We start from the raw sequence: 24479 nt of genomic DNA on the forward strand, positions 1-24479 counted from the left end.
TCTCAGGAACAGTAAATTCCAGGCTGGCTTTCCAGTGATTAACCCTCCTTCTCAAGCAACAGCTCTGCAGAACTACTTTTCCCCCCATTCTTCTAGATGCCCCAGACTGTGGTGTCAGGGAATCGAGTGAACCCAACACCACAATCACTGCCACCTCCCTTTAGTTCAGAATCCAGATGCCACCATTGCAGGCCATCCTACCTACAGGATCCTCAGAGCCGGGATATTTTAGGCCTTCTAAGCCTTTGGATACTCCTAGCTGGGTTTCCTAGTCTACACTAATAGCAGTGACAACACCTACTTGCAGGGGACTTTCCAGGCCTGCTGACAGTTGCAGTGCATAATAAACCCACGTAAGGTCATTTGAATACATTTAGTTTTGCTATTTTCCCTTTATAGTCAAGTTACATTTATCTTCTTTTGTTTGGGTTTTTCTTTGACTGCGAGAAGAATTTTAAACCTTAAGAAAATGTCACTCTGAAAATAAAAACTTGAGAAGTGTAGGTCCTTCTGCTTTTAATACACTTTTTGAAGTTGATCAGATTTCAAAAGGTTGCTGTCTCTTTAAAGCGGGGGTGGGGGGTGGGGGGGAATAGGTTGTGTTTTAAGCTGTTTCATGCCAAAGCAACAAACATGCTTGCAGGATCCATGAGTGAAGTGGAGTTTCAACAGTTATTTTGGAAGCATAAGTGTCTCAGACTCAAACCTCCCATGTTTGACCATTAAGGCTCTCAAACAGCGGCAGCATTAATTATCTATAGCGAGGACTAGAATGTAATCAATTATGGAAGCCAACATGAACAAAATGTACCAGAACTGGTTTTCTATAAATGACTGTACAAAGTGCACTATAGCCATTAATTACTGTGAATGTCTTCTATTAATGTATTGACTAAATAGGTTACATTGATTTATACCTTCCAAAGAGTTACAGCAGTGGTTTTGCCCTTTAAGGCATTTGTTGAATGTATACACATTTCAGTCACCATTCAACAAACAAGACACTTAGACATTAGGAAAACACTTCCAGGTTTTACATGCATCCCTTTGCTGTGCATGCAGAATGGCTCAATGTGTGATATGGCCCAGAAAACTACTTTGAATACAGGTAAGTATGTATTAGTCTCAAACCAAAACACACATTGATTTGGCTATTTGAGGCCAACATGTAGATATGCAGAGAACACTTACCTACATTATCATTGGCTCCCCCATGTAATCAGATAACTGGTTTCACCAATTACTCCTGACAAAAATGGAACATTTATAAAAGAAATATCTTCACCTTTTAGAAGTTACTCTTAAAATGTACTTGTTGGTCTCAGCCATAGTGGAGAACAGATGTTACAATATACAACTGTACTCAGTGACTGAAGGATGCTCAGTATAGAGGGTGTTATAGTAGGCAGTCCATTCTTGCTCACATTTATCCTGTGAGTAACAGTTAATTTACCTTAAAAAGGGTGAGCTCAGCAACCAGTTAATCAAAGGAAAGGTTCTTCTCTTCCTGTATATGGGTAATCAGATCAACATTTTCAGAATTCAGATGCCAAATCAGTGGAAGGAGCAGCTTTAGCAATGAGATATCCTTTAATAGAGCTTCCGCAGCCTATGAGCATTTCTGCCACAAATGGCACAATACAGTCATTCAAATATATAGTCAGAGAGTATTTCCCTCTTGTATACAACAGAAGGTTCAATTCCTTCATTCTGCTTTCCTGGTAGGTGAATTCCTCATAGTCCAGCATGAAGGGAAAATGCCATATATGAACACGCTTCTTCAGGAGCTTGGCAATAATGTAGAGTGTCTATCATCCAATGAAAACACTTCACTTCCTTACAGAATTAACTTTTGCTTTTATTCTGTCCAAGTTAAGTCTTCCCATGACTAGTTTAAGGCTAATTTAAAAAATGGGTTTTTTTCCCCCAAGTCTTTCATTTGTTATGGCAAACATCACACACTAATAAGTTTCTCTTTCAAACTCACTGTCTCGGATGATGTTGGCTGAATTTTTGTGGTGTCTTGTCGAGGTAATCCATACAGGTATATAGAAATACATACAAGGAGAGCACCAAGAGAAAAGCTTACAGCTGGAAGGAAACAAAACATTGTTTAAACACTCAGCTCCAAATGAGAACAAAAATAATAAAATTTTCATGGGAGACTTAACCGAGAAAGTTACGTTCTACTATTCCAACATCCTCCTTAATTTATACAACTCTAAAGGACAGGTCAATGGTCATCCTGTTAATTTGTAGAATCTAGTATGTTTTGACAGTGAAAACTGATCATTTACCAGCCCCAGCAAACTTCATAACATTTCTATTAGTCATATTGTGAAGGTTAGAAGAGCAAGTCTGAAACAGACATCCTACAGTTCTGTATTTGTTCTTCCTTAATGACTGCTGGAAACCATTTGTTCAAAACAAACTCATACTTGGCATCTAATCAAAAATATTTTGTAACTGGAATTGTGTATAAAGTGTTAGCACAGTTTGCTTTTCCAAATCTATACTGACTTGAGTACTATTACTGACAATTAAGTTCTCTCCAGTGCATTTTCTAGTGTTTTGTCCAGTCTAGTTTTAAAGATGACAGTCAAATTTCCACCACTCACCCTGGGGCACTGTTCCACAGCCCATTAGATCTAGCTCTTGGGTAGCTTTTCAATTAATACAAAGTTCCCTTTCAAGTTTCACCTCATTAGTAATATCACTCCCCACATTATTAAGTTCTTCTACCATAGTCTCATCCCATCTCTGCCTCTTCCTGCCATGCAAATGTAACATTAGACAGAATTCTGACTGCAGTGAAGGATGCAGTGTAGATGTAGCCGTGTCAGTCCCAGAACATTAGACACACAAGGTAGGCGAGGTAATGTTTTTTACTGAACCAGCTTCTGTTGGTGAGAGAGACAAGCTTTCGAGCTATACAGGTCAGTTCTGTATGGCTTGAAAGCTTGTCTCTCACCAACAGAAGTTGGTCCAATTAAAGATATTACCCTTCTTGTCTCTGCAGTGAAGGATGTAAGATATGTCCTTAAACCACTAAGCTCTTTCCCTCCGGAATGCTCATTGTAAAGTCACAAACCTGGTATTTGCCCGACACATGCTCGCTGATCATGGCACAGTGTAAACAAGAGGGTAACAGTTATTACAGCACTGTATATAACAACTACCGTGGACATGGCATTGCTCTTTCATAAAAAATTGAGACGTTAACTTAGGACTGGCTCAGAGTTTGTGAATGCTGCATAAAAATAGTGTAGCGGTCCCTTCATTAGCTAGTGTCAGCAACTCGGAACACCTGCCAGAGACAAGTAATACTAATTTTTGCATTAGCCAGAGGATCAGAAATTGACACAAAGGAGCTACATAAAATGGAAAAGTTCCAGCCTCTGATTATATGAAAATTAAAGTTTTTGATATTCAGCTTTTTTCCATAGCAAGTGGGGGTTGTGGGGGCATATCTGAATCCCCTCCAGAAACACAAAGTATAGTATTACTAAGACACTTAAGATGGTAGTATCTAGGAAACACCATGCTATAACACAGCTGGAGCAGTAGCTAATGGTACCTAACCCTACAGTAGACTAAGTTATCACAACATGCACTGTAACCACCCTACTCAGGAGGATGAAACAAGGACATGACATCACTTCAAAAATTAGCCAAAAACAACTTACTTATCTGTAAACCAAACAGCATCACCGATGCAACCGTAGAAAGGACAATGGCTGCTGCTGCAGAAAACCCTTTCATAATGTTGTCTGTGTATTTAACAACAACAGAAGTGTAGAGGCCTCCAACACTGGCAAGGACTGGGAAGCAAATAAGATTCTTATTACTAAAGTGTTGGTGTAAAAATAATTTGTTTAGCTCTAACAGTGTATACATTCTTTGTACTATGATCTGATCTTGCTATCCTGTAATTTTAAAAAAATCACACACAGCAAAGCAGATTGTCTAAATAGCATCTAGCAGAAAATACATGACTAGAATTATTATGGATGTTTAACTCGTTAGTTAAGGTTGTGTTGAAAAAGCAGTTATTTGATTTTATAAGGAAATAAACTAATTTACTACAGGGGTCCTGGTCTTGACTGAATTTGAATGTTTTAAATGAATCGGCTGGGAAGCAACATGACTGATAACTAGAACTGAAAGATACTTACGGATGACAAACACGACATAATATGTGTAGCCATAGAAAAATCCTTTCTCAAGAACTTGAGCTCCTTCTGACATGTAGACACCAATTAAAGTCACCACAATCCCAGACAAGTACAGCTGAATGTTCCTTACCCACAAGGAAGTATCGGAACTCTTTAATACCTTCTCAAAATAGACTCCTGAAAAGAGAGAGTTCAATAAAGGTGAATGCAGAAATCACTCTTAAAGATTTTCAAAGGTTTAAGGCCTGAAGGGATCATTATATCATCTAGTCGACCAACTGTCTATCACAAACCAGTTCATCCAGTTATCAGTATATTGAGTCCAATAGCTTGCTTGACCAGAGCATATTTTCCAGAAAGTCATACAGTCTTGATATGACATCAAGAGATGGAGAATCCACCACTTCCCTTGGTAGTTTGTTTCAACAGCTAATCACCCACACTGTTTAAAAAAAAAAAAAAATTGTCCCATTTCTGATTTGAATTTGTCTGGCCTTAGCTTCTATCCATTGGTTCTTGTTCTGCCTTTCTCTGCTCAATGTAGGACCTCTTTAGTACCCACTGTTGTCTTCCCATGAAGGTAATTACATACTGTAATCAGGTCACCTCAATCTTTTAACTAAGGTAAACAGATTGAGACACAAAGAGCTCACCACAAAGCATTTTTTCCAGCACTTGAATAATTTTTTATTCTAGATTAAATCTATACTAGATTTATAACTTTGTATTTGGCTATAGTCAAGTGCATTTTGTTTTAGCTGGCCCAGTTTACCAAGCAATCCAGATCACTTTGTGTGACTGCCCAGTCCTCATAATTATTTACCCACTCCATCAGTCTTTGTCATCTCAATTTTTTTAAGTAACTTCCCGACCACTGATGAAAATGTTGAACAACATCAGCCTAATACCAATCCTTGCAGAATTCCACTAGAAACCCCCTAATTCAATGATGATCCCCATTGACAACTATTTTGAGGTATGCTAGTTAGTCAGTTCTTAATCCCTTTAATTTGTGCTCTGATATTGTATAGTGCCACTTTTTTAAGGAGAATGTTGAGTGGTTCTAATACTTTTGTAAAGTGTTTGACGCAGTATTACATCTGTGGAATTACCTTTATTCAACCAAATGTGTAATCTCATCAATAAATTAAATCCATTTAACAAGACCAGTTTTCCATAAAACCACAATAACGGGCATCTTAATTCTTTATTAACTGAAACCTCTATCAGTTTTTCCATAATCATGACTGGGGTTGATGGCAGGCTAACCAGCCTACAGATACCTAGGTCACCCCAACTGTCCTTTTCTGAATATTGGCACAACAGTACTCTTCCAGTCTTGTAGAATTTTCTTTGTATTCCAAGATTTATTAAAAATTAACACCAGTGGGCTGGAGATCTCCTCAGCAAACTCGGTTAGGACTCGTAGGTGCTAGTTATCCAGAACTGCTCTTTTTAAAGTGTTATCCCTAGTAGTTGTTGTCTAATATACTCTTTAGTTATTAATGGTCTGGAAAGTACTTGATCATCCCTGATATGAGTACATTAACCTACTTCTTTCCGTATACAGAACAAAAATATTTATTGAACACTTGTGCCTTTTCGGCATTAACAATTTTAGCATCTTCACCTAATAATGGGCTATACCATTGTTAAGATTTCTTTCACTCATAATATAGTGGACAAAATTTGTTATTATCCTTTCCCTTACAGCCATGGATTTTCCTGTCTTCAGCTTCCTGTATCAATTTTCTTGCTTCATAACTTCTAACTTATGCTGATTGCTATCTCTTACCCTTTTCCATTTGTTATATATTGTTTTTATTCCTAGTTGCTGCCTCCATGTCACCACTGACCCAGGATGGAATGGGAGACTGAAGAGAAATGGAAAGAGAAAGTGCCTGTCTATCAGAAATGAGGGTCGCAACTTGCAACAGCACTAGACACCCACAACTCCACCTGACTTCAGTGAGAGCAACAGCTGCTTTACTTCTCTGACAATCAGGGCTTTGCTACTAGTTTACTGATGACTATAATTAGTGTTTAAGACCATCATAATTTAAAAAAATACAAAAAACACAGCAAATATGTACGACACATACAGTGGCTACAGAGCAGATTTATTACTGCATATGTGTAAAGACAAAAAATTAAACTGGAAAATTGGACATTATTGCACAGATATATTCTGTAAGAGCAGAGCAAAGGAAAAAAACAAAAAGTCTGCAATTGAAACAGTAGTTGTTAAAGTCACAGTGGTCTCATTGTTCTGTTTTCTACCCACAGAGACCTAGTCATTGCAAGCAAGTTGGAAAACTAGGTCTCTCACATACTGAATCATTTTTTAATCAACTGCCCAAGTAGCAGCTTTGGATGTCAACAGGACATAAATGTTACCATCTCGGAAGAACACAACTGTCTGAGGTTGCTTTCCAAACTAATGATGTAATATTTGAGATTTTTATAAATACAAAATATCTGAACATACACAAAAAGCACAAATCAACTGGGCAATGTTACTTGGTGTAATGAAGTGGACAGCATCCCGGAGAAGCTATTCTTGATACAGATTGGAATTATTAAAAAGATATTCCGTCAATGCATATTGGGCAAAACCATTTTGATAGGACCTCTGGATCCCCAGCTGCTATTATCACAGTAGCAATATTTTCAAAGAAAGCTTTTTTCCATCTTCATGTTGCTAGGAGATTCCAACTGTTTTTCAGATGTGAACTTTGCTAGACAAGAGCAATGCACTCTCCATGATCAGCCCTGCATTTTGCATTAGCATCAGTTGTCTTATTGAGTGGTTATTTTCACTGGCAGTGGCAGTATGTGATGCTAGTGCACTGGGATCTACAGTGACTGCATTTTGGTTTCTGGGTGGAACCTATTATTGTTTTGAACCTTTAAAGCCCAAAATGGCTTTAGATCTGCCTAGATCTTTCCCTATGCTACATTGCAATAATTGTGGACAGGGGAGGTACATCATGCTGGAGCCCTCTTGGTATAAAAGAGAGGGGTCCTCAACTCTGAAGACTCCCCCACTCTAGTCCTAAATGATTGAATTTGTTGACCTTCAGGATAGGCTGCCAAGGCCCATTTATTTACCCAACTTATTGGAGATGGAACAGAATAGCATGATAAAGACTGGGATAAGTGGGGAAGAGAATGCTGGTTGGGCTTGATTAATTGTAATGGGTAACATTTTGGCTTCAGGTTGAGGAACAGCTGCTGACTTTATTTTTTATTTGCATTTTTAACCCTTTGGAGAAGACTGCTAGAGTCCTAGATAGGCACTTTGGGGTGTGGGGGTCTATTATAAATAAGGCTATTTTTGTGATCTTTTCAAAAGGAATTCGTTTTTTATGAATAGAACAATAAGCACATTAGTTAATGCACCTGTAGCAACCAAAGAAGCCTCACAGGAAGCTTTATGTGGTAAGAACTAGAAGTGTTGGAAGTGATAATTCTTTGTTCATAATCAATTATTCTGCTGAAAAAAATCTAGCATGTTTTACAACTAATTACTCAATCAACCGTAAATTTAAAGCCAAAAAAGCATTCCTCCTGAACCTTTTAATCAAGTTCTTAAAATTTTATGCAGTAGAAAACAACTGCAATTATCCTTTAATGGCAGCTCTCTTTCCCCCCCTCCCCTTGTTCTATGGCTCCTGCAGTGGTGAAAGGATAAAAGACAGCAAGCACTCCTACTCTGGAAAGACTCAATTTTTATAGCATTTCTGTGTTTCCTGCTTCTCCTCTTACCATCTCAAAATTACACCTGATCCCTCTGCATCTCATTTACTTTCAAATGCACCAGTGGGATTAGGGGAAGGGCTTATTCCAGAAGCTGAACCATCATAAAAATTGAAAGAAGGTCCATTTCACACCTGGAATGTGAATCTTTTATTTTTTTAAATCTTAAGGGAGCTTTCACACCAAAGCAAACTTAGAAAAAGTTTTTATTTAAAAAATTATACTAAGTCATTTTCTAGTTTTTCTGTAGTGTGGCTATTTATATTTGAACAAGGGCTCTTCCTTTCACAGGCCAGCCTCTCCTGTTTAAACCAGCCTTGAAATCAAAACCATCTGTTTGTAAGGTCACTATATTTTGCAATTTAAATGTTGTGATGTCACAAATCCAGCCTTACAAGCACAGGAAATAAAAGGAAAATAAGGGCAGAGGGGGATGAAGTCCTTGTTTAACTCTTCAATAATCTTGTTAATCAACAAACATAGTTAAATTAAGTAATATATGAGTTGTGAGATGTTTTAGTTTTCCCTATGATGACAGGTCCTGGTCTCTTTTAAAAGAAATTGCATACAGAAATGTTTTACCTGCAAATCCTGAACATAATACAGCAATAGCTATAGCGCCAAACCCTAACAATGGATTCTGCTCCATCTGCAACAAGAATCAAACAAAAGAGGTAGCAGGTTAGTTATATCACTAGAGCAATTTACAATAATTATTTCCAGAAGCCAATTTGTTAAGAAGGCCACATATTAGCATTTTATTACAACATGAAAATGTGTTAGGTTACAGTAAGGAACCGTTTCTTAGCCAGAGCTGCCCTACAACTTAGCTAGCTCTCATTCACAGATGCTGAACTATGGAGTTTGATTTGCCAAGTATATTTTATTAACCTTAGACGTATTCAGACACACAAGTCAAATGACAATGGCAAATCACCAACACTATCTCACAGCTTTTCTATCACAAGAGGTTTCTTTATTTCCTCTAATCTTGTAATAACTTTTTACACTCATATAGTTCATCTGCAGATCTTGAAGTATTTTATAAAGATTAACCCTTAACCCCCTTGTGAGGCAGCATTAGTATTAAGCAGAGTGTCATTATATTTCAGTTTACTAGAATGGTTATGGCCAGTCTTTTAATTTGCACGCCTATAGGAAGGCATCTAATTAAGTGACCTTTTCGGAGGGGCTGAGCACCTACAACAACCATGGTAAAGGAAGGCACTTTATCTGCCTAAAGTATAGATTTAGGTACCTAACATTATGCACACAACTTTAAAGATGTTGGTCTAAGTGACTTGCTCATGCTCACATAAGACATTAGTAGAACTAGGAATGAAATGTAGCTCTCTGGAGACAGTTTGGCCTAGTGGATCAACCACTGGACTGGGACCAAGAAAATCTGTGTTCTATTCCCAGCTCTGCCACTGGTATGCTAGGTAACTGGGCAAGCCACTTCACCTCTCTGTGATGCACCTGGTACACCATTATTACAAATATCTCACAGGCAGCGTGCAGCGAAATATGCAGGTACAGAGGCTTGAGGCAGCCTGCTGTTTCAGATGAAGTGTCCAGAGAAGGTATCTAAGCAATAAGGCTTACCTGTACTTTTGTAGCCTGAGCAGGTTTCCACTGAACAAGTGTGACTCCACCACACAACATAAAGACAGAGAACCACTGTAATTTATTGAGGGAACGGTTTAACATTAAGACTGTACATAAGGCTGTGCAAGGGATCTTCAACTGATATGTCACCTAAAGAAAGGGAAATGACAAATAGCATATGCTTACATAAACACCATCAAAACCACAACAGATAGTTGAGTTCAGAATTCTATGCACTGACATCAGTATATGATACTGCATACTCAGATATTAATTCCGTGCATCATTCTGGGCTAAATTTTATTTTCAATTACAACAATGTGAATCTAGAATGATTGCATGGCAGTTAGTGGATTTACTCTTTATTTACACTGATCTAACAGCATAATTTGGCTTTTAGTGCTCATGCTGGATACTATACAGTAAATGAGGCAGAGATGCATTCACACGATAGTGGAGAATTTAACTTTTATAAAAGCATTTTAGTTATTTACTACAATTTAAAAAAAATTGGGTTGATAGCACACAATACAACTGCAAGCTATCTCCCTCCTCACTTCCATTTAATCAGGGTGGATAAAAAAATGATTTTTTTCAAAAAATTTTAAAATCCGATTTTTTTATTTAAATCGATTTTTAAGTTTTTTTTTTTTAAATCAAAACACCAAATTTCTCTCATTTAAAAAATAAGTTACGATTAAATCTCATCACAAATATGCTAAACTTACACTTACAGTCTGATAAAAATGAATTAATGACTCTAATCTGTCCAGCCTAACTACCAGCTCTTGCTTCTTGAAAGTTCTGGGCTTTCAGTTTCTGTTTCTCAGCAAACTAAAGTCACATGTGCAAAGAAAAAGACAGCCTGGGATAGGATTGTTGTTGTTCTGTGCTTATGTGGTGGTGGAGCTGGGCCAAGCAAGGCAGAGGAGTTAGTTAAGACATTGTCTTAAAGGCACAGAAAATATTTTCATCGTTTTGTATTATTCACTCAATGCTGCAAACGTGGCAAAGATGAGAAGATACTTAGAGGAAGAAACGAAAGGATGCTCCTTAATAACATATTGCTGCAGTGCCCATTTAATGCATCTTTTAGCCAAAGACTTAAGTGCGTCTTCTCCAGGAGTAAAAGAAAATGTTGTTGAAGTTGCAAAATATTTCCGTAACAACCATTTTGCTTCACCTTCACTGAAGAGAGCAGGAGGATCCAAACTAATTCTCCCTCAAGATTTTCAATGGAATTCTGTGGTTGATTGTTGAAAACAATTTAAGAACTGGACTATTTTCATAAAACTTTGTGAAGAAAACCGTGATAAAATAGATGGAAGTATCTCATCCAAAGTATCTAACATTTTATTAAAGAGGAATGTAGAGGATATGCTCCGTATATTGAAGCATATATCCATAGCCTTAAACAAACGTCAGAGAAATCGTTGCTGCATTGCTGATGCTGTTGAAATTTGGAAGGCACTTCAAGAGACATTGAAGAAAGAAACACCTCACTAGAAAGTTAAACTGCAGGCAATAAAGAAGCGAATGGATCAAGCACTACACCTCATTTTCTTGCGAACATTCTCGACCCCAGATATAAAGGTAGACGCCTAACTTCTGAAGATGATGATGGTGCCATGGCATGGTATCTCAAAATCACTCCTCAATTATGCCAGTCATAATACATTTCAGGACTGGAGTAGAACCCTTTAAACAGCACACGTTTACTGATGATGTTTTGAACAAAGTCACTCCCCTGAATTGGTGGAAATCATTAGCCAGGCACCTTGAAACAGAGTTCCTTCAGTTGCTAAGTCAACTTTTCACAGCAGTAGCTTCCTCTGCAGGCACAGAGAGAATATTTTCATCATTTGGTATTATTCACTCAAAGCTAAGAAATCGACGGGGAGATGAAAAAGCAGGAAAACTCATATTTCTGTTTCAGTCTATGAATAAAAGTGACAGTGGGAGTGGGGAAGATGAGAGCTAGTTGTAGAAGTTTTAAGGACAGCGTACATTTAATGTTGTGATGACTTGCCTGTTAGAGTTAATAAAATTTGAAAATTGAAAAGAGTTTAAGGACAGCCGTCAGCTGGCAACTCAGGAGACTGCTGCAATTGCAAATGTGAAACATTTATGTAACATTTAAGATTTAGTTTAATAAAATATAAGCGCTATTGTGTTTGTGTGTGTGATTTAGTTCTTATCATTCCTAATGTACTGCTGCTGCATCTGCAGCTTGACACAGGTAATGAGTATTATGTACTATTTCGTAAATTAATAAAAATCAAGTTATGTAAAAAATTACACAAAGTATACCCTCCTAGATGTTGTAAAATGCTGTACTGAGTTGTAAACTAACTTTTAGTTTTAGTGATCAGATTTGCACCATTGTTTAAGAAATATGTGAAGAAGTATCAGTGGGAAACTTGAAATAATGATTTTCTTGGTGATTTAAATCATGATTTAAATTGCCTTGATTTAAATCAATCAATCAATCTACCCTGGTTTTAATAAGCTATTTAAACAAATATTGCAGCCCTTCTCCATTCACTGCACATCACCCAATTTGGGCACTGAAAGAGTACGTTTTTGTGTAATTAGAGTATTTTAATATATGCACAAAGAGGTAAGCTTAAATTTGGTATTTCCTGATTTTCAAGTACTTTACTTTGCAACCTTTGCATTTGCACTTCATAATCAACCATAACTCTGACTCATAAGACAAACATACACATCACTAATCTTCTATGTGAAAATACAGAAAGAAAATGCAAAGGTTGCAAATTAAAGTACTTGAAAATCAGGAAATACCAAATTTAAGCTTATCCCTTTGTGCATATATTAAAATACTCTTAATTACACAAAAACAATGGCAAGACTGTTTTTAAAGGACTTCCAAAATTCATGCCTTGTTCATATGCACTTGATGTTCATTGGCTCCTGCTACTTGCATATTGCAAGAATGTGATAATTAGCTTTTTAAAGTGTGGCTACACATAATGCCACAGGATGCCAATAATAAATCACTGTTTACAAGAGACTTGGGATATTTTTTACACTTTACTAATGCAACCACCAATTTTCACATAAATGTGTAAATTACAGTTTATATAAACCTACAAAGATTCCGGACATTGCATTTTCTTACATAACATGCCATAACCCCCCATCCTCTTATTTAGATACTTCCTAAGAACTTGTCTTTACTTCAAGACACTCAATCATAAGAGAAAAAAATAGATTTCCTGGTGTAAGTTAACTACAGCATTTCCTGCCTCTGAGCATCTTGTCACTCAGTGTCTGTCCAGTTTGTGTCTTTTAATGAGCACTTTTCAGCGCTTGAATAATAATAAAAAATAGTTTTCAAAGGTGTTAAAAGGCACTAAACCAGACAAAACTAAAACCTGAAAATGAGTAAAAATAGGGATTCTGTGTTTTGGGTCATAATCATAATAATGCCGGTTACCTGGTAGACTGCTGCATCCAAATTGCTAAGAGCCAAGAAAGCCATGTTGTTTTGGACTGCATACACCACAGATGGAACACTTAATTTTAGCAATTCTTTAGGGCTGCCTAATAGATTTTCTCTTAAAGATGTCATCAACCTACCCAGGCTTCCAGTTTCTCTGCAAAATAAAAGGTTTTAGCACAACTATATTTGATGACTCATTTACAGTGAGAAATTTGAACAGAATCCTTTGGAAGGACTTTAAAACCGTGCTTTTAATAAACAGTTGAAATCTTCTATTAATTTAAAAATTAGACAGTAAATCAATTAGGTTCCCAGCAAGTACAAATCGTTAAGGGTCAGGAGCAGATTTTGGAATGATAAAGGTAAGATGCATTAACACATGACAGTCTCAGCAACAGGTTGGCCCTAAATAACATTAGTTGATCAGCCCAATGTTTAGAGCACTAAGCATACACAGACTGGGACAAAGAGTTGCTCTTTCTTGCTACTATTATTGGACTCCTCTCAAATTTCTTTTGTGATTTTTCAAATCTCCTGCAGCTTCTGGGTGAGATTCTGAGTTGTACCTTTACGAGGTTCAGCACAGAACTCACAGCCCAGGGGAAGGAGGGGCAACCGTTGCTTTAAGATACCTTTGCACCCTACTGATTCTAAGTTGTTCCACCTCCTGTGTAATTTACAAAGTGAATTAAGGTAAATCAAATTAAGGCCACTTTCATTCTGAATGTGTGTCTATACAGGGTTTAATGCAGTTTAATTAATCTGCTTTAAATTTACATTTAAATTAATTCAGATTAACCTTCTTGAAAGTCCCTATGTCATCGACAAGCCCTCAGTCAGACCTGGAGAGCCCCTCTTCCCTCCTGTACCTGTACTCTGCCCTTCCAAATACTACTACAGGCAAGCAGTGTTCAGCAGAGCTGTGGTGCCAAAAGTACAGGAATGGATGCTACAGGTCAGCATTACACAGCCTGTTTATGCTGTATATAGAGTGACAAAATGTTACATGAGCATCTAATATAATAGAAGATGAAGTTTCTTGGTATTATTGCTCAAACAGCACATCACATTGCCTGGCATTGTAGATCCATAGCAGGAAGATTTCTGTTTTAAAAGAATTAGTGTAATGCAGATGAAGTTTAACAGTTAGAATAAATGTGGAAAAATGCGATACAAAAGTCTGACCTTTCATAAGATGTTATCCCACAATATATCACACATTTTGTTTGTTAAAGGTAGGCTGTTAAATAAGAAAAACATGGATAAAATTGCACCTAGCTTTGTTCAATTCTAATACTATTGCACAATAATGTACTTATGCATGAATGATCAAGTCCAAAGTATTATACTGCTTGGCTAGTCACTCAAAGTTAAATTATAAGAGGAACCAAAATTAGACAGTGGTTGTATTTCAGCAAAGTTACTAATGTAAATGCTTAAACAAAGCATCCCACTTAAAGGAAGGATCTCTTGTGAGTACCAACCACTTCACTACGGAAGAAAAAAATTGTGGTTTGCTTTACAATTTAGGAGTAATCTTACTACCCACACACTCCCATCCCCCAAAATGACCTAAAATGCCAGGATTTTGTGTTAAGATGAAGGGAGCACAACATACTTATTACAGCTGAATTTGCTTTCTTTTGTACTTTGAAGACAGTTGATTTTTCTTTAGCTGACATTGTCTCGATTTAGTTCTGTTTCGTTGGATAGGTGTTTTCTAGTTTATATATGTGCAGACAGAGGCTGAAATAGTTACTATTTATACACAGTAAAAAAACAACTGCAACTGAAATACTTGGTAAGTGTAATGGCCAGACTACTGAAATGTAACTAACAACTCAACAAGGCACATGCCAAACTCTAATTCTGCTTGTTATATTTCCCTTTCCTCCATCTGTTTCATCCAGATTGTATTTAAGAGTAGGAATTTCTCTTCATCTATCTCTGAGGTGCCGGAGAAATTTTTGGAGATGGGGGCAGAGGAGACATGGTGGCAGGGGCCTGGTGGTTAAACAGAGTTTTCACGTACTTCTGACATTTGGCATCGAATTTAATCGATGACAAATAAATGATGCTCCTGTTCTCAAAAACGAGAGTAGGAGTTGTGTTTGAAGGGCAATTGTTTTGATTATTCACACTCGCTATTTGACTATTTTTGAATATTACAGCCTCATATATGCAGCCCTTCTATGACACCTCTTATTTGTCTGGGGCAGGAGAAAATACAAAACAAAAATATTAAAGTTAAATTAGACACTATGAACACACCTAGATAGATTTAACACTATGCACATAGTGTCAGGGACGTTCAAATTGACCCCAGTTGACTGGCTCCTGGTCCTATCACGCATCCAGCCCATACAGATTAGAAGAGTTGCCCAGACATCTTGCTTTCTTAACCATGTCAATGCAAACATGAGGATCCCATTGCACAATGACCTGCAGAACCCGCCAAAAACAAGACTAAAATCCTGCAACCCTTTATGGAACCGCATCAAGACCTTTACACTCAGCTTCAATGTTGAGGCTCAGTGGAGAGCCACATGGAGTGTTTCGACAGCTTAGAACAAACAGCTCATCGTTGATCCTGCCAAGGAACCAGCAGGTTCTGATTTATGTCAGAAAGACTGGTGCAGATTGAATCTCATGGGAGATGTGGACAAACCCTCTTTAAATGGAAAATGAGGCACACATATATGTGACTGTAGTCACCAGTCACAAACAATGGAGCACATGATATCTGACTTCCCCTTCCACTTTTTCGCCAGGGGCCAGAAGCACATTCACAGTAGCTCACTACTATGACAATGTGCTGACTATCAAATCTAGATATAAATTTGTAATCATTGCTGCCTACTCAAGCCATGCAAAAGAAGATAGATTTTAAAAGGGTGGAAATTAAAAAGTTAATAAAGAAACTTTGTCCTGAAGTCACAACACCGACACAAGGAGTACAAAGATCTCACAACAGATCTTAATCACACCTGCTGCAAAACCAGGGCACATATGAGAAATTAAGTGTTCTGGCTTGAATTCAACATCCTTCTTGCTTCCGTAAGTTTAACTTGGAAACTTGTTTTTTTTCCATGGGACCGGATATGTGAAAGATACATATGATAATCAAACCTGTGATATGTACATGATTCATTTGTTCAAAAAATGTAATCCAAAATAAAACTAGAGTGCAAGTTAATTTGGCTTTCCTAGTCCCAACTCTAAGAAGCTATGAATCATTTGGGAATCTGAACAAATTACTAATTCAGTGTTTAGATGGCCAGGAGTATGCCAGATTCATTTCATTCCCATAATTACAGGCAAAGTAAATAATTACACAGCTTAAACTATAATAAGTCTCCATTTCAAAAGGCAGAGTCATTTGTCTTTATTCAAAGCTTAAAGTAATGTTTTATACTTGAACATACAATGCCAAAAATGTAAAAACATTAAAGAACTCCTGCAAGAATACTTAAGGATATAAATTCTGTATTGGAACAGAACCTTGGTTTATCTTAGTTGGTGTCCTGTACTTTAACAGTAATCAGCACTGGCTGCTTCTGACAAAGGCACAAAATGCACGTTACACTGGTGCTGATCCAAAGGCTAGACTACAGAGGCTCTTATAATCTCCATAATCCTTTACCATGGATGTATCCATTTATCTTTCACTCCTACTGAAATATTAAGATTTCTGTGGAATTATTTTGAGTAACGTTATTAGTGGGAATACTAGTTTTTTACACAAATACACACAAAGTTTTAGAAAGAGCCAAGACCTCATCTACACTAAGCTCTGAAGATTCAGTATTTTGCATCTAATCCATTTTGAAACAACTCCAAAGCACATACATTTAAAAACTGCAAATGGACATACCTGAATATTGTGAGGTTTACAGAAGTGATTTAGATAAGAAACCAAAGTTCACAAGTTCTGACATGCTTTAAACTGATCCTTTCACAACATTATTCTGTCCAGCTTCACAACTAACGCATATAAAAAGAGAGCTAGCTGTGACTCTCATGTCTGTGTAGATGTGTGTGTACGTATGTATGTATATCTGCATGTGTGTGTGAAGAAGAATAAGAATGCTAACCGCTACTGGAACTAGACTCATACTTACTTGGCCAAAATACCCACGCTTAGGAATAACTTGATAACTTCTGTGATGCACACAGCTGTGGTTACAAAATAGAGTTCTGTTTCTGCTGTCCTTGTGTATCGTAAAGCTACAGTGTACGTTGCAGCCACCAGAGTCATCACCGTCAAGCAGTACAATTTAAACAGTAAACTGACATTCTCTGAAAGACAAAAATATAACTCAGTAAGGAACATCAAATGGACAGAGAGCAACTTACTAGTATAGTTACAGCAACTCAGTATGATTCTCATTCTAAACTAAGAATACAACTAAGCGTTTGTAAAGCAGTAGGGCAATCTCAAATGCACTGTAGTAGCATACAGTAGTTCCACAACGATTCCATTGCAATATCTAACAATTCTAAATTGGAGCCTCAAAGATTCTATCCAAGAAAGGAATGTACAGATATGTTTGATTTCATTTGGGTTCCTTTACCAAAGAATCCCACTGATCTAAAAAGAGTATAAATCACACACTGATATTTACCTATGCATTAATTTATATTCCACTATTCTCTTTGTGTCTCTACAATTTATGTACAACCTGTGGCCGATGGCCGGCTTCCCTCTAGTGGATCTCGTGCTTCACTCCCATTGGGGGCCAGGAAGGTGCCTGTCACCCTGTCTTCACTGGGGTAGGGACCCGGGCCCACCCGCTCCTCCAGGTCCCAGCCCAGGGGCCCTATGAACAGCAGCTGCAGACTACTGGCTCTGTATTTTAGAGCCGCAGCCTCCTCCCCTGGGCTACTTTCCCCCCCTCAGTCCTGCTGGCCCTTGCCGGGCTCAGTACCTTCTTTGGGGTTCCTCCGCTCTTCCACACTTGGCTACTCTGATCTGCTCCTTCGCTCCGCTCCACACTTGGCTACTCCGGTTTACTGCTCCGCTCCGCTCCACACAGCACAACACCTCTACTTCCTCCAGCTTATGCACTGTGTGTTTGGGGTGGAGTCCTTTTATGGAGCACCTGGCTGATCCCTAATTGGCCTCAGCTGGCTCCTAATTGTCCCCTCATGATTCCAATTAGGCTGCAGGGAATAAAGCCCTGATTATCCTGGGGCTGATATACCTCCCTTCCTATACTCTCCTGCCACCCTCTGCCCTTGATATATCACAAACCACTTACTGTGAACTATAATTAGTCCTCTGCATATAATAGGTTAATAAAATCATATGTGGAGAAAGTTGATCAGACTCTCAGTATAGCAACAGCAAAAGGCTCTACACAAAGCGGCAAAAATGGCAGGTTTAAGATATTGGAAAAGGAGAGGAAAAGAAGAGAAACTCAATAGCAGACAATAGCATCAATCCAGGGAAGACTTACAAATGGAAGCTTATTTCCCAACCATCTTATACACTGTTCTGCTGATAGTACACAAGGAAGGTCCCATTACATGGTAATGGCACTGGAAGTAAATAGTAAATCCGTACACTAAGACAGAATGACAATTTTGAAATCTGTTTGTCACTCCAAAGCCTAGAAGGTCCGTAGAATCAGTGTGATGTGATGGAAATAGCTACAAGCATGAATGAGAGCTGTTTTTGTTCAAGATATCACCAGGTTCAATCGTAAGAACAGCCATACTGGGTCGGTCCAATGGTCCATATGGCCCAATATCCTATCTTCATACAGTGGCCAATACCAGGTGCTTCAGAGGGAATGAACAGAACAGGTAATCATTAAGTGATCCATCCCATCACCCATTCCCAGCTTCTGACAAATAGAGGCTAGGGACACTTCAGGGCATGGTTTTGCATTCCTGCCCATCCTGGCTAATAGCCATTGAGGGACCTATCTTCCATGGACTTATCTAGTTCTTTTTTTAACCCTGTTATAGTCTTGGCCTTCACAACATCATCTGGCAAAGAGTTCCACAGGTTGACTGCATGTTGTGTGAAGAAATACTTGCTTTTTTCATTTTAAACCTCCTGCCTATTAATTTCATTTAGTGATGCCCTAGATTTTGTGTTATGAGGAGTAAATAACACTTATTTACTTTCTCAACACCAGTCATGATTGTATAGACCTCTATCATGTCCCTCCTTAGTCATCTCTTTTCCAAGCTGAATAGTCAGTTTTACTAATCTCTCCTCGTATGGAAGCTGTTCCATACCTCTAATAATTTTTGTTATCCTTTTCTGTAACTTTTCCAATTCCAATATATCTTTTTTGAGATGGAGCAACCAGATCTGCACACGGTATTCAAGATGTGGACGTACCATGTATTTATAAAGAGGCAACATGATATTTTCTGTGTTATTATCTATCCCTTTCCTAATGATTCCCAACATTGTTAGCTTTTTTGACTGCCGCTGCACAGTAAGTGGATTTTTTCAGAGAACTATTTACAGTGACTCCAAGATCTCTTTCTTGAGTGGTAACAGCTCATGTAGACCCCATCATTTTATATGTATAGTTGGGTTGTGCATTACTTTGTATTTATCAGCATTGAATTTCCTCTGACATTCTGTTGCCCAGACACCCAGTTTTGTGACATCACTGGGCCCTGTGAAAACCAGATTCAATGCTGGACTCCGGCTGGAATGTGACAGTTGATTAGAGAAGGTGGGACTAATGGTTATGTGGGGGTAACAAAGAGATGGTCATGCCTCCAGCTGGGAGCAGCTCTGTACACAAACTGGGCAACATGTACTAACACCATCACTGTACACTACAACACCGAATACAGAAACAAGAGTCCTCATTTTTGGCTTTTTGTTTATACACCTGACTTTACAAATTACTCCTGTGAGACTGCACAGACCTTCAACTACTAGTATATGAAATAAATTACTGGGGTAGGTAAGAATATAAATGAGTTCAGGAGACATGTTTTCTGCTTTTTGTCTGACTTGTACTGTGGTTCCCCTCATTCTAGCCAAATCATACCCTTGCACTTCTGCAGAAAATAGGTAAATGAGTAGAAGCAGGTATTTACTGTCAGACACAAGCAGCCAAAGCTCTGCTGTGACTGTGGTGGTTGCCTGATATGTCTACACAGTAGAAGCAGAATTGTTGTATGTGCCTACCAAAACTCCCTCAGCTCAGCCTCCCCGTATGTGGAAGTAGTGTACATACCACATGCACCACAGCATGGGTGACAAGAGGGCTACAGAAGCTTCCTTTAGTAGACTCTCCACTGCAAGACCAATTGCCAGTGTGGCAGGATGAGGCCAGGAACATGACCAAAATGCAGGATAGCTCTCTTTCACAATGACACTGAAGGTATTGTTTGGGTAATAGCATCCCTAATGGAATCAGAACACCTCTGCAAGTGAGATTTGTAAATTAACTAACATGCAGGCTGGGTGATTGCCTGTGTCTGCAACAACGGATCAAAGAGGTTACTGAGCTACACATAGAATGGCTTTTTTCTTTTTAATATTTGGTGACAAAGTGGAGTGACAGTTTTAACAATTTTAAATCCAGAGGACATGACTTACTATATTAAAACAGTTTTGAAATAGGTCAAATTTTTTGTCAAATCAACAAACACGTAGGTGCATTCCTTATGTATGAAGTACGTGCAAAGTCCTGTGTTTCTGATACTATGTTGTAATAATGCAGCCTAGCTACAACTCTAAAAATATAATTTCTAAAGCTGTCTGATCGAACAAATCAATACTAATTCTTTTCTTATGGTTATCATAAAGATGTGACAAATCTTTGTTAGTTGTATAACGTGGCGTTATCCCTGTTTTACGCATGCAGTTCAATTCTAGCAGTGAAGACGAACAAACTACCTATTCTGAAGTAGTTTCAACTCTGTGAAACTGAGATTGATTTCACTGACTTCAATGGAGTTACACAAGGGACGAATTTGACCCAAGTTGTCTCTCAGATGCAAGAAGTGCTTGTGTGTTTTAGGCTCCTCACATTTCTTATGCAAACACAACATTATTGTTTGCAGTACTCTTTCAATCTCTCAATGGTGACCAAGAGAACTGTTTGAGAGAAGGGATGGAGGGGAAGATGAAATTCCAAGATCTTGGAATTTCCTGTTAGAATGTACTAATAGTAGTAGCTCACTGCAACCAAAAGTAGTGTGGAAAGACTTTTTAACTGTGTATATGAATTATAACTGACAATATTGAAACATAAAAATTTGAGAGAGTAAGGTTTTTAATTATATAAAACAAGTGGTTTTGGTTTTCCAACACAGTATCTCCAAACTGAAGGCTTAGGAGAAAATCTCTTCATGCATTCTTTCTCTGATCATTTTTACAATTTCTGTGGCATTTCCTCCTTTCTGCCATTTTGGTTTGATTTGATTCAAATCTCTGTTTAATTAAAAGCATTTCTCTAGTAGTATTTTAATGCCATATTTTGCATGGGACCTTTAAAAAGTCCAGAATCTAAAATTTTTCATGATTCAGAAATGCCTCTAGAACTCTTAGCCATTGCATTAACACATCATCTAGTAATGTTTTACAGTTGGATTCTGCCACATTTGCTCAGGTTGAGTGGTATCTTATTCTGAAAGTAGCCCTGTTTACTTCAATAAGATACTGTTCAACATGAGAAAGCATGGCAGAATCTGGCCCTTAACATAACGATACTGACCTCCTCTGTAAAATGTTTTGAGATATACTAATGAAATGCACTATAAAAGAGTTACACATTACTACTAATAAATAAAACCTTCTGTAAAATCTGTACGCAGTTACTGAAATGTGACGTTGTCATGGAGGACACAATGCATATATGTAGATACCCAAGCTGACAAACTTGAGTAAAATTTCATTGTGCGCTCTACAGTTTCTGTAGTTTAATTTGCTTCTACTCTTTTGAAGAAGTGTAGTTTGATCTATACAAATTTACTATTCTCTGTTAATTACTGAATGAATATTGTATATTCACTGCAGGTGAATTGATAATTATTTGGGTATTCCTTATTCATCCTGTACCTTGGTTTGTTTGTTTTAAGGGATTGATACCTTTCATTGTGTAACATTTCTATAAAGTACACACATACATCCTGCTGCTGCAATCATTTAAATGAACTACATCCTTGAAGAGAGAAAACCTCATAGACTTCTTTATGCAATTTCAAAGGGCGTTAGGACTAACATTCAGATTTTGCAACAAACAGATGATTTACAAGGTATAAACAAAGTTTTCATGACATTATTAAGAGTTTTCTTGAGAATATGCAAGTGGACAAGGACCAGAAAGCAATCATCAATCAGTTTAGTTTCATTGTCTACACTAATGGTTCTCAATCTATTTATCATTGTGGGCTGCATCCACAAGATACATATACTAGGTGTATGGCCCTTGAGGTGGAGGATGTTACATGGGCTGTAGCTGTGTGCTGACTGGGCTGCAAGTGGCCCATGGGTTGAGAACCGCTGGTCTACACGGAATGAAATGCAAAACAGACAACGGCCCAAGGGGGAAAAGTACCTTTGAAAAGGTTTCCTAGTCTAAGGCTGTCACTAACTAAGATAAAATGTTAGTTTTAAGTTAGTAACAACCCTACCTATCCGTGCCCCCCTCACCCATTGACCCTCAACCCACACCCTCCCCCGCACCCAACCCCTTAGCCTGCCTCCAGGGCGCCCCCACAGCCCGACGCAGCCTATTAACCCCCTCCCCCTACAGCCCCCATTAGCCCCTCTCACCTGCCCCCACAGCCCTCCGCCTCCTCCAGCCTGACCCAGCCCCCTCCCCTCCCCTCCCCATAGCGCGACCCAATCCCGCCAATAACGCCCCCTCACATCCCCCTCCACACTCTACCCGACCCCCCCTCCAGCCGAGCGCCCGCACCCTGTCAGGGAGCTGCCCGGTCGCGCCCCCTCTTCCCCCCTCCGATCATTAGTCGCGCCCGCGGCAGCAGCAGCCCCTGCAGGACGGGCAGCTCCGACTCCGGGCACGGAGGGGAGGCCGGCGCCGCGCCGCCCCGGCGCTATCTTGTGCGGGGCCGCCTCAGCCAGCCCCCTCCCGTCCCGCCTGTCTCACTCACCTTTCGGAGGCGCCATGGTGCCCGCGCCGCAGCCGCGCAGAAGTGTGCGGCCCGGCCAGCCTCTGAGCCGGCGCCAACCCGGCACCACCCCCTCCGCTCCTCCCATGCGCCATAGAGAGTGGCGGTGGCCGGCGAGAGCGGCCCGCTCAACTGCGCCGCCATAGAGCCTGGGGCCTGCCTACGCCGAGTGCGTCCCCCGCGCGTGGGTTTGTGCGACGGGCCGGAAGTTCCTCTGCCTCGGTGCCAGCACTGCAGGTCCAGCACTGTTTGCCCCGGTACGCCCCGGGGATTCCATTCCGCTGGCCCACCAGCGGGGCCGTCGGGTGTTAGTTCCTACCTGCCTGGGCGCAGAGCGGGCCCCGGGGCGGGCTGGGTGAAATCTTGTCTACATGAGAACGTTACGCCACGTTTCCTTCAGGTGTGATCCCAGGCTGGGGCAGAGCACCGCCGGTGGGGTGGGCACTTTTACTCCGGTTGCCGTGGTCTAGGTTAACTGGATACGTGCTAAGCAGAAACAAGCCAGACTCAAATCTCAGTAACGTCCACAGCCTTTTACAGCAGTTCACAAAACCAGTTTCAAACCTATTCAATTTCAGCAGGCATAAGCTTTCGTGGGCTTGAGCCCACTTCCTCAGATGCAGTTGGTAGAAATAATACAGCAAAATATAATACAGCAACATATACGCCTCCTATATATGTTGCCAATTTTTGCTGTATTATATATGAAGCCCACGAAAGCTTATGCCTGTTCAAATTAAATTTGTTAGTCTTTAAAGTGCTACAGAACTCTCGTTTTTGCTGTATACTGACTAACATGGCTACCCCTCTGGAACAGTTTCAAACCGATTGACGTTAAATTGGTGCAGCTTCCTCTGCAAACAAGGCCTCAGTCACTCCTTCCCTGTATTGCTGCTGGGCCATTGGCCTCTCCGCACACAGCTGGCCTGGGAGATGGTGACAAGTGCATTCTCTTGAGAGGCAGCAGATCCGCTAAATTCACAACATCACATCTGATCCTGCCCTTCACTTCCACAGAACCTCAGCCCTTTCTTAGGTTGTTTCCTTGTTGCGACAGCAGTGCCCTCAGCGGTGTTTATAGCAGCTCCAGCTCTATGCAGTTCCCGTAGTACACTAGTCTCATTTTGCGACCACAAATTGGAATTAATTAAAGAGCCCCTGAAGTAGTTCATGGGCCCAAATTAACCATGGCATCTTTTCTTATTTCTTTGCAGAGTCTATATAGGTATCTTTTATACTTCAGTGTGGGGTTTTTAATCAGTACTACCTAAGGTCTTGATCCTGCAGACACATGCATGCTTGACTTTGCCACATAACTACAGTATAGTACCAATGAAGTCAAGACAATGGGA

The 24479-nt window shown here is 39.4% G+C and overlaps 2 protein-coding genes across 3 annotated transcripts in view; one reads left to right on the top strand and one right to left on the bottom strand.

The window, feature by feature from the left end:
* The window catches only part of RARS2 (arginyl-tRNA synthetase 2, mitochondrial), a 71523-nt gene extending 64435 nt beyond the window's left edge, over window positions 1-7088 (top strand). The window contains exon 21 of the mRNA XM_067560711.1: window positions 6007-7088. The gene's annotated coding sequence lies outside the window, so the exon portion shown is untranslated. The remainder of the gene's footprint in view (window positions 1-6006) is intronic.
* SLC35A1 (solute carrier family 35 member A1) lies at window positions 1572-23263 on the bottom strand. Of its 2 annotated transcripts, none has more exons than XM_067560714.1 (8): window positions 23110-23263; window positions 17130-17307; window positions 13003-13162; window positions 9540-9692; window positions 8517-8583; window positions 4176-4352; window positions 3687-3821; window positions 1572-2091 (listed from the first exon to the last, which is right to left on the bottom strand). In XM_067560714.1, the coding sequence occupies exons 1-8, from the start codon at window positions 23213-23215 to the stop codon at window positions 1955-1957; spliced, it is 1113 nt and encodes a 370-aa protein (XP_067416815.1). In that variant the 5' UTR covers window positions 23216-23263; the 3' UTR covers window positions 1572-1954. The 2 variants fall into 2 exon arrangements, with proteins under 2 accessions (XP_067416815.1, XP_067416816.1); XM_067560715.1 differs by lacking the exon at window positions 23110-23263 and adding an exon at window positions 17937-18063.
* Between the last annotated feature and the right edge of the window lie 1216 nt (window positions 23264-24479).

This window comes from Emydura macquarii, unplaced genomic scaffold, assembly GCF_026122565.2.
Source record: "Emydura macquarii macquarii isolate MOO-44397 ecotype Brisbane River unplaced genomic scaffold, CSIRO-AGI_Emac_v2 contig_2297, whole genome shotgun sequence".
In the NCBI taxonomy this organism is placed as follows: domain Eukaryota; kingdom Metazoa; phylum Chordata; order Testudines; family Chelidae; genus Emydura; species Emydura macquarii.

What these genes read in the sequence shown, in the direction of transcription:
- SLC35A1 (XM_067560714.1), bottom strand. Translation starts at nt 23,215, where the DNA reads ATGGGAGGAGCGGAGGGGGTGGTGCCGGGTTGGCGCCGGCTCAGAGGC. An exon ending in CTCAGGCTACAAAAGTACAG is followed by an intron (nt 8,584 to 9,539) that starts GTAAGCCTTATT and finishes TTCTTGTTGCAG; the next exon opens with ATGGAGCAGAATCCATTGTT. An exon ending in GCTGTTTGGTTTACAGATAA is followed by an intron (nt 2,092 to 3,686) that starts GTAAGTTGTTTT and finishes GTTTCCTTCCAG; the next exon opens with CTGTAAGCTTTTCTCTTGGT.